General features: G+C 42.8%; 1 protein-coding gene across 1 annotated transcript in view; it reads left to right on the forward strand.

Moving 5' to 3' along the window:
* Positions 1 to 8,218, forward strand: part of LOC112070781 (SH3 and PX domain-containing protein 2A-like) — a gene marked incomplete at its 3' end in the record, with an annotated part of 106,343 nt that extends 98,125 nt beyond the window's left edge. The window contains exon 6 of the mRNA XM_024138232.2: positions 8,136 to 8,218. Coding sequence (XP_023994000.2) covers positions 8,136 to 8,218 — 83 coding nt within the window. The remainder of the gene's footprint in view (positions 1 to 8,135) is intronic.
* Between the last annotated feature and the right edge of the window lie 7,240 nt (positions 8,219 to 15,458).

Genomic DNA, 15,458 nt, shown 5'->3' on the forward strand with positions numbered 1-15,458 from the left:
TAGTACCCTCTGCTACTCCTATAGTACCCTCTGCTACTCCTTTGGTACCCTCTGTTACTCCTATAGTACCCTCGGTTACTCCTATAGTACCATCTGTTACTCCTATAGTACCCTCTTTTACTCCTATAGTACCCTCTGCTACTCCTATAGTACCTTGCCTACCAGGCTGGTAGTGTTAGGACTGGAACAAGACTACCCCTGTAGCTGTTTCAAACTGAGTCAAGAGAATGAGTCAAACCTTTCCAAAGGGCACGGCTGCTAAGGTAGATTGAAATCTCAGACCATGATCTGATTCCACTGGGGCTATGTGTCTCTCTGTACAGTAAAAATCAATCCCACCAATCACATCTTGAAAAGGGCAGACCTTGAGGGATCCAGATCAGTTACAGTCTGTGTGTGAGGTGCAGGGATATAACATCATTGTAAATACAACCTATGTTTATTTATTTTCCCTTTTGTATTTTAACTATTTGCACATCATTACAACACTGTATACAGACATATGACATTTGAAATGTCTTTATTCTTTTGGAACTTTTGTAAGTGTAATGTTTAATGCTCATTTTATTGTTTATTTKACTTCTGTTTATTATCTATTTCACTTGCTTTGGCAATGTAAACATATGTTTCCCATGCCAATAAATCCCCTTAAATTGACATTGAAATTGATATTAGGGACATCTGCCTGTGAATGGGAGTACTGCAACAGAGAGACAAATTCAAGGCTGATGTCATTGATGTGCCTTGGAATAGCTCAACTTGGTTTTCAAATGAGAGTTCTTCATCTTTTATGTCTTAAATGAGATGTACATTCTTTGTATGTCAAGTCTTTCTCGGTGTAGCGTCACATGCTGACCAGACCGGACACGTCGCGTGCGCGAGCGTCGCAAAATAAATGTAGAAATCCATGTTATTCAATTATTGCACCCACACTGCTCGCGCGCACCAACAAGCGTCTGTGACGCCAAGGGCTAAAATAGAACTCCTTTCTATTTCTGACGCAGATTGCGCTGGAAGTCCTGCCTCTCCCATCTCCTCATTGGTTTATAGAAGCAGGTACCCACGTGCCATCTCCTCATTGGTTATACCCACGTGGGTGATTGAAAGGGTGCCGTCTTTCGGATGGGACGTTAAACGGGTGTCCTGACTCTCTGAGGTCATTAAAGATCCCATGGCACTTATCGTAAGAGTAGGGGTGTTAACCCCGGTGTCCTGGCTAAATTCCCAATCTGGCCCTCAAACCATCATGGTCACCTAATAATCCCCAGTTTATAATCTGTCTCTTATACACATCTAGATGTGTATAAGAGACAGGTGTTACCCTGTAACTATTCCCCAGGTCGTTGCTGCAAATGAGAACGTGTTCTCAGTCAACTTACCTGGTAAAATAACGGTAAAATAAAAAATAAAAAATAGACAAACTTTGTTGCCGGTTGTCGTGGTAATACTATGAAAGTGTAGATCCCGATCACCATATAAGTTCAAAGATGAAAAAGCCTGGAAGGAGGAGAGATGACTAGAAACGATTCGGTTGGCCGTTTTATGTGTGGATTAATTGTCGGAGTAGAGGACCTTGTGCATTCCAGGTAAAATAACAACTCAATGTTTATATCCCAGGACAAATTAGCTAGCAACAGCAAGCTAGCTAAATAGGACAAATTAGCTAGCAAGTGCAAGCTAACTAGCTAAATTGCCATACATGTTTAATGCTTTTCGACCTGTCCCCAAATTAATGTCATTGGTTCAGAGTTTGTTTTGCTATTTTAACCTGCGTGTCGTGATCGCGTTTGGTGTAGGGGGACAAAATACATTTATGCACGATAGCGCACGATTGCGCACARGCGCAGCCGGTTTGGGTTCCGTGTCAGCCTATTTTTCAGTCTTTACCTATTACACACCAACACAGCAGTGTCAAAGCTTCAAAACATGTGCAGTTTATTTGTTGATCCTTCTCTGCACAAATTAACTTGAAATATATGCTTGTGAGCTTGTGTTTCACCTGGAATCAACAACCAACACATTAAAGACATCTTGAAGCTTCCCTTTTAAGCATTTCCCTCAAGTACAGCAGCATGGTCATGCTCATTCCAAAAACTCACCACGAGGTGGCGCTCTCCTCGATGTAAATGGCCCCATCTGGAAACAGCTGTCTAAACCCAGATCAGCTGGAATACAGTGCAGACTGCAGGGCTGCAGCCAGTGACCCTGTGGCTCCAAACTACAGTAGGGAGAAAAGTGTCCCAGGGGGCTTTCCATCAGAGATAAATGTGTCCACTGTCTGGTATTTTTCTGTCATTTTTTCCCCTGTCGTTTTTTTCCCTCTTTGTCATTATTTATGTAAATGTTGGCCCCGGGCTGTTCCTGTGAGAGATAGATTTCCAGACAAGATTCCTTGTCTTTCTGATTGTTTTTAAGATTCTCTCTCTCTTTTTCCTCTGTCTGGAATTTTCACACTTTCTTTTAGCTGTGATTTAAATTGTAGATGAATTTGAATGGAATGGGTATTTCCACAGCACCTGTATCAGTGCTCAAACTAGGCTAGACAGTACAGTATTGTTCATCAATAGATGCACTTAGAATATTGTATTATAATCCCTGTCTGACTGTATGAAGGATGAACATTTTTATACTCTTCAGTTGAATGTCCAGACAATTATCATACTATCAAATCACATTTGGTTGGTCACATACACATATTTAGCAGATGTTATTGCGGGTGTAGCGAAATACTTGTACAAAGTTGCTTTGGAGCTAAATAAGCTAAATGTGTCAGCACTATCTGACATCATCGTTGCTCAGAACTCACATTGTTCATCACCTTCTTGTAAATAACAACTACAATTCCCTTTGAGTGACAGTGGTCCCAGTCTTCAGTCTTCTTATCAGATTATAACTGAGATAAGTCATGGACTCAAGTGATTGGTCAGCTGTTGGGGCCTCTCCGCAGGCTATGAGCTAAGTAGCATTGTGTTGTCCCTAGTGATGGTGTAAGTCTCCAATCAACAGACTGGGCTTTTTTTTGGCTAATTAGAAAGAAGGGATGGGGTGTGGGTTAGGGGAGGGGGGTAATTGTGTGTGTGTGTGTTTGTGGCGGGGTAATTGATTATCTGTACCATTTTAGGGGAGGGTTGCTAGTGGGCAGAAGGAGCTTGAGCCTTGGCCCAATAATTAGGGGGGAGGGGAGAGTTGAGTGGTGGTGATATGGTACTCCTCAGGGATTTAGGGTTCAGGTTAGGGGTGGGCTAAGGGGGCTGAGGTTCAGATTGGGTTTACTGAGCGAGAGAGAGAGAGAGAGGTCTCTATTCCCTTGACACTTTTGTGAGTGTAATGTTTACTGTTCATTTTTGATTGTTCATTTCACTTTTGTTTATGATCTATTTAACTTGCTTTGGCAATGTAAACATATGTTTCCCATGCCAATAAAGCCCTTTGAATTGAATTGAGAAGGCAAGAGAGAGGGAGGGGGAGAGCGAGAGAGAGAGAGAGAGAGAGAGGAAGGAGGGACAGATTCATTTGGAGAAGTGCACATTCACATTCAAAACACCAGGCCAACCTCTGGGGGCCATTGGGTGTAATTAGTGCACAACCATCATGTTATTACTGTAGCTAAAGCCCCCCTCAGCCTTTATCTCTCAATCTGTTCCAGTTCATACACTGTCAATAAGAAACAGATTGCCTGGTTTGGATAGTAGCTCACAGGTCCCAAATAGCTCCTTACCCCTCCTTTTAGCCCTAACCCTTCAATGTTTGTAGATCTGTAAGGTAGAKGCAATATGGTGGAAGCCGCCCCACTACACTGCTTATACCCAGACCTTTGAGATCTGAAAACATTGGAGGGTTAGGGAGTGATTTGGGACCGGCTGGTACAGAGCATAAAAGTGGTTCAGGAATGGCTTGACTAACCTAGTGTCCTCGCTACTGACCTATACCACAGAGGGTCAGAGGTCACATTTGTTTGACCTGCTAATCAATCAGTCAGTAGATCTGTTTAACTGGCCTCYCGGCTTCCTAAATGTGCGTTCAGTGATTGAGCGGAGTGATGACATGCTCATGTTTGTGTACGTGTGTAGGCCTACGGACAGTTTGTCACACACACATTCTTACTGTAATCAGTCGGATTTCACTTTTCGCCCTGGAATCTTCGAGTGACAGGACTTCCTAGACATATGAAGGTCAMTGACCTTTAACTTCTGCTGCCATGTGTGATCAGTCTTCTAAATGTAGCATGGTTGMACAGAAAGAACAAATACTTCTTTTGAAATGGAGACAGCATTTTGATTCCCGCTGCCTGTAAAGGGGAAACACTAGCCCTCAGAAACCACACACACACCCTCTTGAAATATTCTACAATATACTTACATATTTCCCCCCCTCCTTTTCCCTTTCCTCTTTCCCTCTGTCCTTAAACTATTTATCTTATTACAATACATAGGAAGAGAGCTATCGGCCAGAACTCACCGCCTCACCCCCGAGGGAACAGTATTATTTCAGCCTCGAGTAAACTGGTCACTAGCCAGAGGGCCCCCCCCCCTAATGTCTTTCAGATGCCTCCCAAAAACCCGGGACTCAAAACTGAAAAAAATAACCATCCCTAGTCCCATTGACCACAAGCCAAACCTGGATGCGACCTAGCTATTAGCTTAGCGGCTAGGCTAACTCCGCTAATGGGCTAATTTAGGTCAATGTTTACTTGTATTTAACACTAGCTAGTGTACTGTAGGCTAATGCTAGGTTAATGGGATAATTTATGTCAAGGTTTACACATACTTAACAGTTTGTTGAGTAGATGTATGTAGCCCACTCTGTTGTTGAGGGTTAATGCAATTCCTGAATGCTTAGCTAAGCTCAGGACCATCATATGATGATAATCAGGGGTGCAACTTTGGTTTTAGAAGTGGGGGGGCATTATATATATATATAGAACGGGTGGGTCTAATCCTGAGTGCTGATTGGTTAAAAGTGCTTTCCAGCCGGTGTCTATTCCAGAAGTTTCCACCGGCTAAATCTATGACGTTAAAATGCTTATTTACTCTGTTCCATCTGACTGTGCAATCCACTGTCTCATCAACCCAAACAGGCACTTTATAAACTTGAACTCCARTATAAAAAGCATCTAGACATTATCTCACATTTCTTTTAGACTAACATTTTGTTTTCAACAGCGGAGGTTTGTATAAACCTTGCTGTAAGTCTCTCCAACATTTGCAACATTGTTTCAATAGTCTAATTCGATCTCCTGCTGTCGTCCCATAGTAATGAACGTGTTGGGAGTCGGGACGAGACAGACAGGCAGGCAAAATTTCCCAGTCAGTCGAAATCATGAATCAGCTGGCATCATTTTTATGAAAAAAGGTCAAATCAAAGGKAGCTAATTTGCTGTCTTTCCAGCTTCAGTTTGATGTGATTGTGTTACTCTAGCTCTGTTGTTGGCTAGCTCCTCTGAACAGCAGTGTTGTGACGAGTGAGCACAGTTTCTATGACAGGCGAAATCGTGACTCATTAGCTCCTTGTTATGGATGTATCCAAATAAATGTCACATGTCCACCCCCGTCCCCAGTGAAAGTTGCGCCCCTGATGATAATACACCTCAAAGCGTTTTTGGTATGACCTTTATCAGGGTCCTATTCATTAGTCACCAAATGGAGGACAACAGACTGAAAGAGGGAGCGATTATAACTTGTCTATTAACAAAGGCTTGTTCYTTTCCAATTGCAAAACTATATACGCTGTACGAATGAATACTGTACGACCCTGTTTACCAGGACGTAGTTAATAACTGAATCGAAACACACACAGTATCAATTTAACCAGGACACTGTTCTTGTTCTCAAGTACGAACGGTTATTAGTTAGCTACTGTAAGTCTGTCATTGTTGATCCATCCATATAATAGTCATTCTATTTCCATGGATCCATCTATCTCACTCAACACGATGACGATGCACAGTATTGCTAATAGAAAGAACTGGACAGAAATTCCAAAGCTGGAGTTGCTGGTTGTGGTTGATGCACAACATTTACAGTTGGATGAAAAAGTGCTTACGCAGTTGACTTTACTTGATTTTGACTTCTTTATAAGATGTTCAGGACAGGTTTCCCTTGTAAATGAAGCCCAGCAGGCATTGTTTAACAGTCTCCAGGGTAGAGGAGTACAATTAAGTACTTTTCAGCCTGCTGTGGTGTTCGACCAAACAAGCGCTTTCCTTACTACACAGCGTGAAACATGGAAGGCAGTTTACTTGTACTATCTGTACAAGTTAAGTATTGATTGAGATAGGATTTTAGTGTTTTAAGTGCTTAAAAAGATATTCAACTTGAAAATATTTCTCACCCCTCCTGTCCTCTCCTCTCCTCCTCCACTATTTAGGTTTTGACTGTCAACCTGGGAGCCATCCCTCTGTGTCTGTGTTATAAAGGCCCTGGAAGCCCACTACCCCTAGCTCAGGTCACATTGTGTTGTAAGCTCTGTAAGTGAGACCTCTTCTCCTGTTAACTCTCCAACACTGGGGACTGGCATAGCCAGTTGGGCCTTTGTTATGGGGTTATAGGTAGACAGCACTGACAGTAGACTAGTGTAGAGTAGTGTTAAGTAGTGTTCAATACAAAACAGACGTTTGTGATTGGAGTTGAATTGTGAGATTTTTATAGAAATATGTACCAAATAATCATAGAATTACAGAATATAGAATCATAGAATTCTATCGTGTAAAATTATAGAAATATATAGAATTGGTGTTGTTGTTCTATGTGGGTATATCTATATGGACATGTATATCTGGATGTCTATAGAAGCATAGCAGTGGATCCTAAGAAAGTGAACATAAAATGTTGAAAATCCTGGAAATRTCTATCACCCATAAAGAAGAGGATATTGGCAGCATTGCCAACACTGCAGTAGGCAGGACCAAGGACAGAAAAAGCAAATATCCTGCTAGTTGGTGCAAGAATTCTCCTTCCACAAATGATTTCCATTAAAATCCCCGCTCTAACTATAGTCTCACTGTCAGCTGAATACAATAGCTTCAGTTGTTTCTCTTTAGCTGGAGGGTCATCTGCCCAGAGCGGCTGACTACTGATGACACCAGGGTCGGAGCTAGAGTCTGTCTGGTCACAATGGACAGTATTCTGACCTGACCTGGCTGGCCATTAGAACAATATAAGGGCATTATTCATGATCCTCTGTGGAGAGCTACAAAGGGGCTAATTGAGGCAGGGCATTGACTCTGAAAGGGCTATCATGCCTTCATGCCACTAGGGAGGTAGAGAGAGATGGCTACAGACCTTGGATTGGTCTTTTGGTCTCGGGTAAAGTGTGTGTGTGTGTGTGTGTGTTCACTCACAGCGACAGCCCAGGAGAGTAATTTCCTTAACCTCATTAAAAAGACCACAAACTGCATCGTCATCCTGATGAAACACCAAGCTGTTCCAAGCGTCATTCTGCCCTCTGTAGTTAACACACACACACACACACACACACGCACACACACACACACGCACACACACACACACACACACACACACACACACACACACACACACACACACACACACACGCGCGCACGCACACGCACACTCTCGCTCGCTCTCGCCACCAGCAGTCACAGCATAGCACAGCACAGCACAGCACACCACAACACATCCCCATTCAGCAGGGCTAGTTCCGGTCCGCAGTCTGCATATCCTTAATTTAGCCGTAGTTTAGCTAGCAACGTAAACCAATAATAATCCATTAAGAAGAATTAAACAGATCCTCCCTCTCTTTCTCTGTGATTGAGGAAAGGGGAGTTGAAGAGGAGGGAGGGAGGGAGGATGGTGGTGCCGTTTCAAACGTCACATGATCAGGTTGTCAGTTGGCCCTACTCATTTCTCTCTCTCTCTCTCTCTCTCTCTCTCTCTCTCTCTCTCTCGCTCTCTCGCTCTCTCGCTCTCACATACATACTCTCATAATCGCTCACTCACTCCTCTCAGACACACACACACACGCCTCTCTCCGTCTCTGCGTGCGTGTACGTGTGTGTGTGTGTGTGTGTATGTTAACGAGGTCAAGGAGTGACAGACACCCTATGTGCGTCTCCTCTGTGCTGCTGTCCTTCACTTGACTCTCATCATGTCCCTCTGTTGTTGCTTCTTTTTTAGGGACTATGGATCATCCAAGCGCAAATCAGGTAAGGCACCTGTCTTTCGCCCTACTGATTTAAAGTGTCTTCATGTTTTCCACAGTATGTATGTTGTAAGACATTGTAATTCTGTCAGCAGACTATATCCTCTATAGGGTAATTGATTGACTTAAGTAGATAGAGGGAAACTTTACAACCCCTTCTTCTTCAACCTGTAGCACTGAATGATCTGTCATCCCGGTGAATGCTACTTGTTACACAGCGTGATCTATCTGTCCCTTTAACTGTCGCTTTCATGTCTATCTGTCAATGTGGGTTTTGTTTACTTGTCCGCTAACGAAACAGAACAGTGACAGACTGTTGACCAGTGTTTTTGGGATGCGTTCCAACTGAACAAACCCTCTGTATAGCCTCGCCTCGCCTTGAACCCTGGGTGGGGTCGATGAAGTATTGAAACTCCTGGGGARGTCTCAGCAAGGATAGCCGTTGATGTTCCTGTTCTGTCTGCCAGGATTCATTATTTTCTGTTGTGGGGAGAGACAGATTGCATCCTAAATGGCATCTTATTCCTTTTGTCCTTTTGTCCAGAGCCCTATGGTCAAAAAAATAATAATAGTGCACTATAAAGGGAATAGGGAGCCATTTAGGGCACAATATGGGTCAAAGCCGTTAAAATATTTCTTGGCTGTGGGCTTTGGTTTAAGGAATAGAGATAGCTTTATATGACATATACAGTTGAAGTCGGAAGTTTACATACACCTTAGCCAAATACATTTAAACTCAGTTTTTCACAATTCCTGACATTTAATCAGAGTACAAATTCCCTGTCTTAGGTCAGTTAGGATCACCACTTTATTTTAAGAATGTGAAATGTCAGAATAATAGTTGAGAGAATTATTTATTTTCAGTTTACATACACTCAATTAGTATTTGGTAGCATTGCCTTGAAATTGTTTAACGTGGGTCAAATGTTTCGGGTAGAGGGGTCTAAGGCATTGCATCGCAGTGTGCCACCAGAGATTCTGGGTTCGAGTCCAGGCTCTGTCGCAGCCGGCCGCGACCGGGAGGCCCATGGGGAGGCGCACAATTGGCCCAGTGTCGTCTGGGTTAGGGATGGTTTGGCCGGCAGGGATATCCTTGTCTCATCGCACACTAGCGACTCCTGTGGCGTGCCGGGAACAGTGCATGCTGACCAAGTCGCCAGGTGTGCAGTGTTTCCTCCGACACGTTGGTGCGGCTGGCTTCCGGGTTGGATGGGCATTGTGACAAGAAGCAGTGCGGCTTGGTTGGGTCGTGTTTCGGGGGACGCATGGCTCTCGACCTTCGCCTCTCCTGACTCCGTACGGGAGTTGCAGCGATGAGATGAGACTGTAACTACTACCAATTGGATACCACGAAATTGTGGAGAAAAACTGGGTAAAAAAAAAATATCTGTTAAATTGTTTAACTTGGGTCAAACGTTTCGGGTAGCCTTCTACAAACTTCCCACAATAAGTTGGGTGAATTTTGTCCCATTCCTCCTGACAGAGCTGGTGTAACTGAGTCAGGTTTGTAGGCCTCCTTGCTCGCACACGCTTTTTCAGTTCTGTCCACACATTTTCTATAGGATTGAGGTTAGGGCTTTGTGATGGCCACTCCAATACCTTGACTTTGTTGTCCTTAAGCCTTTTGGCCACAACTATGGAAGTATGCGTGGGGTCATTGTCCATTTTGAAGACCCATTTGCGACCAAGCTTTAACTTCCTGACTGATGTCTTGAGATGTTGCTTCAATGTATCCACATCATTTTCCTACCTCATGAGGCCATCTATTTTGTGAAGTGCACCAGTCCCTACTGCAGAAAAGCCCCCCCACAACATGATGCTGCCACCCCCGTGCTTCACGGTTGGAATGGTGTTCTTCGGCTTGCAAGCATCCCCCTTTTTCCTCAAAACATAACGATGGTCATTATGGCCAAACAGTTATATTTTTGTTTCATCAGACCAGATGACATTTCTCCAAAAAGTACGATCTTTGTCCCCATGTGCAGTTGCAAACCGTAGTCTGGCTTTTTATGGCGGTTTTGGGGCAGTGGCTACTTCTTTGTTGAGTGGCCTTTCAGGTTATGTCTATATAGGACTCGGTTTACTGTGGATATAAATACTTTTGTACCTGTTTCCTCCAGCATCTTCACAAGGTTCTTTGCTGTTGATTTGCACTTTTCGCACCAAAGTACATTCATCTCTAGGAGACAGAATGCGTCTCCTTCCTGAGCGGTATGACGGCTGCGTGGTCCCATGGTGTTTATACCTGCGTACTATTGTTTGTACAGATGAACTTGGTACCTTCAGCTGTTTGGAAATTGCTCCCAAGGATGAACCAGACTTGTGGAGGTCTACAATTGTTTTCTGAGGTCTTGGCTGATTTCCTTTGATTTTCCCATGATGTCAAGCTAAGAGGCAATGAGTTTGAAGGTAGGCCTTGAAATACATCCACAGGTACACCTATAATTGACTCAAATGATGTCAATTAGCCTATCAGAAGCTTCTAAAGCCATTACATCATTTTCTGGAATTTTCCAAGCTGTTTAAAGGCACAGTCAACTTAGTTTATGTAAACTTCTGACCCACTGGAATTGTGATACAGTGAATTATAAGTGAAATAATCTGTCTGTCAACAATTGCACAAAGTAGATGTCCTAACCGACTTGCCAAAACTATAGTTTGTTAACAAGAATTTTGTGGAGTGGTTGAAAAACGAGTTTTAATGACTCCAACCTAAGTGTATGTAAACTACCCGACTTCAACTGTACATGAAAGTAATGTAGAGTGTGAAGGATGCTGGGGCAGATCCTAGAGGGAGACACCATTGTGTATACTGTATCACTACTATATTGGAAAGTGGGTGGGTTAGCCTGGTTCCAGATCTGTTTGTGCTGTCTTGCCAACCCCCATGGTCAAAGACCTGGCAGGACTTGGCTGGATGGGTGTATGTGTGCGGTAGAACATATGACCTCCTCTTATTGTATACTAGGCCATTCAATATGACTGACCTATGGAATATGAACTTGTTCAGTGGGTCAGATATATACTGTGACTTAGCTGTTTATCCATACATTCATACTTAAAAAGGATTTGAGGTCGACATTAGCCATCTTAACGTGTTAGCATGGTGATGATATAGAAATAGTTGCTTAGCCATAGCATAAGCGTGAAGCTGTATTGCGAAGTTAGCTAGGAGCTAGAAACAGGGTGATCGTGTCTATCAGCGCCATCTTATCCGTGCTATGTTTTATCTTAAAGGGATTGCACAAACAATATGGGCATCTTAAAGGGATAGCTCAACCAATATGTGCATCTTAAAGGGATAGCTCAACCAATATGTGCATCTCAAAGGGATAGCTCAACCAATATGTGCTTCCTGTGGCGTGCCGGAACAGTGCATGCTGACCAAGTCGCCAGGTTGTGCAGTTTGTTCCTCCGACACGTTGGTGCGGCTTGGCTTCCGGGTTGGATGGGCATTGTGACAAGAAGCAGTGCGGTTGGTTGGGTCGTTGTTTCGGGGACGCATGGCTCTCGACCTTCGCCTCTCCTGATCTCGTACGGGAGTTGCAGCGATGAGATGAGACTGTAACTACTACCAATTGGATACCACGAAATGTGGAGAAAACTGGGTAAAAAAAAAATATCTGTTAAATTGTTTAATTGGGTCAACGTTTCGGGTAGCCTTCTACAACTTCCACAATAAGTTGGGTGAATTTTGTCCCATTCCTCCTGACAGAGCTGGTGTAACTGAGTCAGGTTTGTAGGCCTCCTTGCTCGCACACGCTTTTTCAGTTCTGTCCACACATTTTATAGGATTGAGGTTAGGGCTTGTGATGCCACTCCAATACCTTGACTTTGTTGTCCTTAAGCCTTTTGGCCACAACTATGAAGTATGCGTGGGTCATTGTCCATTTTGAAGACCCATTTGCGACCAAGCTTTAACTTCCTGACTGATGTCTGGAGATGTTGCTTCAATGTATCCACATCATTCCTACCTCATGATGCCATCTATTTGTGTAGTGCACCAGTCCCTACTGCAGAAAAGCCCCCCACAACATGATGCTGCCACCCCGTGCTTCACGGTTGGAATGGTGTTCTTCGGCTTGCAAGCATCCCCCTTTTTCCTCAAAACATAAGAGGGTCATTATGGCCAAACAGTTATATTTTTGTTTCACAGACCAGATGACATTTCTCCAAAAAGTCCGATCTTTGTCCCCATGTGCATTGCAAACCGTGTCTGGCTTTTTATGGCGGTTTTGGGGCAGTGCTACTTCTTTGTTGAGTGGCCTTTCAGGTTATGTCTATAATAGGACTCGGTTTACTGTGATATAAATACTTTGTACCTGTTTCCTCCAGCATCTTCACAAGGTTCTTTGCTGTTGATTTGCACTTTCGCACCAAAGTACATTCATCTCTAGGAGACAGAATGCGTCTCCTTCCTGAGCGGTATGACGGCTGCGTGGTCCCATGGTGTTTATACCTGCGTACTATTGTTTGTACAGATGAACTTGTACCTTCAGCTGTTGGAAATTGCTCCCAAGGATGAACCAGACTGTTGGAGTCTACAATTGGTTTTCTGAGGTCTTGGCTGATTCTCCTTTGATTTCCCATGATGTCAAGCTAAGAGGCATGAGTTTGAAGGTAGGCCTTGAAATACATCCACAGGTAACCTATAATTGACTCAAATGATGTCAATTAGCCTATCAGAAGCTTTAAAGCCATTACATCATTTTCTGGAATTTTCCAAGCTGTTTAAAGGCACAGTCAACTTAGTTTATGTAAACTTCTGACCCACTGGAATGTGATACAGTGAATTATAAGTGAAATATCTGTCTGTCAACAATTGCAAAAGTAGATGTCCACCGACTTGCCAAAACTATAGTTTTGTAACAAGAATTTTGTGGAGTGGTTGAAAAACGAGTTTTAATGACTCAACCTAAGTGTATGTAAACTACCCGACTTCAACTGTACATGAAAGTAATGTAGAGTGTGAAGGATGCTGGGGCAGATCCTAGAGGGAGACACCATTGTGTTATACTGTATCACTACTATATTGGAAGTGGGTGGGTTAGCCTGGTTCCAGATCTGTTTGTGCTGTCTTGCCAACCCCATGGTCAAAGACCTGGCGACTTGCTGGATGGGTGTATGTGTGCGGTAGAACATATGACCTCCTCTTATTGTATATCAGGCCATTCAATATGACTGACCTATGGAAAATGAACTTGTTCAGTGGTCAGATTATATACTGTGACTTAGCTGTTTATCCATACATTCAAACTTAAAAGGATTGAGGTCGACATTAGCCATCTTACGTGTTAGCATGGTGATGATATAGAAATAGTTGCTTAGCCATAGCATAAGCGTGAAGCTGTATTGCGAAGTTAGCTAGGAGCTAGAAACAGGGTGATCGTGTCTATCAGCGCCATCTTATCCGTGCTATGTTTTATCTTAAAGGGATTGCACAAACAATATGGGCATCTTAAAGGGATAGCTCAACCAATATGTGCATCTTAAAGGGATAGCTCAACCAATATGTGCATCTCAAAGGGATAGCTCAACCAATATGTGCACTCAGATACTCAAGGATCTCAAGATAGCTACCAATATGTGCATCTAAGGGATAGCTCAACCAATTATGTGCATTCAAAGGGATAGCTCAACAATATGTTGCATCTCAAAGGGATAGCTCAACCAATATGTGCATCTCAAAGGGATAGCTCAACCAATATGTGCATCTTAAAGGGATAGCTCAACCAATATGTGCATCTTAAAGGATAGCTCAACCAATATGTGCTATCTCAAAGGGATAGCTCAACCAATAGTTGCATCTAATAAGGGATAGCTCAACCAATGTTGCATCTCAGGGATAGCTCAACCAATAGTTGCATCTCAAAGGGATAGCTCAACCATATGTCGCACTAAAGGATAGCTCAACCATATGGCATCTCAAAGGATAGCTCAACCAATTGTGCATCTCAAAGGATAGCTCAACCAATATGTGCATCTCAAAGGGATAGCTCAACCAATATGTGCATCTAAAGGGATAGCTCAACCAATATGTGCATCTCAAAGGGATACGTCAACCAATATGTGCATCTCAAAGGATAGCTCACATACTGTGATCTCAAAGGGATAGCTCAACCAATATGTGCATCTTAAAGGGATAGCTCAACCAATATGTGCATCTTAAAGGGATAGCTCAACCAATATGTGCATCTTAAAGGTTTGGTCATTTAGGTAAACTATCCCTTGTAATATTCTCTCTTTCCCACACACAGAGGTTGGGAGAGTGAAGGGAGAAGCACAAGTCAGACTTTTGCATGGATTTTTAAATAGAAAAGTGCAGGAAATGCTTTGTGGTTAATGATCAATGACATTTCCGTCCTTGCTGAAGCCTAAAAGGCAACTTTTTGATAGTTTAGTAGGTGCTGACTGCCCATATTACAAGCCAATATGATTCAGATTGTTTGTTATATTGCATGTGATATCAGGGTGCTTTGCAGTAATATTATACTGTAATAATTGGCCTCACATCAGTTTTCCTTCTAACTTTGGTCTTACTTTTTCAATCTGTTTTAAAATCAATTCCAACATGCTTAACAAACATTGAGTTTATCAGAATGACTAATAGCAGTTAATCAAAGTCAATCATAATTTGCTAAATGTAACCGACAAGTGTTTGGAGCATAGAACACGAACCAACGAACTTCCTAAACCATCAGGTTCGCCAATGCCCGAATGAGATCACATCTATTCGATTAAATCTTTTTTTTTCTCTTTACAAGAACCCTCATTTAATTTCCTTAGAAACTGACTGCTTTTAAATAGATATAAGACATTGTCGCCTTTTCCTCATCCTCTTCCAGAGTTGATCTAGGTCAGTTTAGCCTTTTAGATCATACTGAATGAGATTACATGGACAGCGAGGACCTGTTCCCCATGGACAGGTTGTTGCATAATAGACTGAGTTTTTACTTAACTTGTTGGGTTATTGAGATCCCCATGAGCTTTTGCCGAGCAGCAGCTATTCTTCCTGCATCCACACAAAAACATCAAAACATGACAATAACACGGATACACTGATAGAACAGAACAGTCACACAAATGGGAAATACAAACAATACACTAAAGAATAATGCGTGTGGTTAGATCATACTGAATGAGATTACATGGACAGCGAGGACCTAGTTCCCCCATCTGACAGGTTGTTGCATAATAGACTGAGTTTATTTTAACTTGTTGGGTTATTGAGATCCCCATGAGCTTTTGCCGAAGCAGCAGCTATTCTTCTTGGCATCCAACCAAACATAAACATGAAG

Source organism: Salvelinus sp. IW2-2015, unplaced genomic scaffold (assembly GCF_002910315.2).
Source record: "Salvelinus sp. IW2-2015 unplaced genomic scaffold, ASM291031v2 Un_scaffold1424, whole genome shotgun sequence".
Classification (NCBI taxonomy): domain Eukaryota; kingdom Metazoa; phylum Chordata; class Actinopteri; order Salmoniformes; family Salmonidae; genus Salvelinus; species Salvelinus sp. IW2-2015.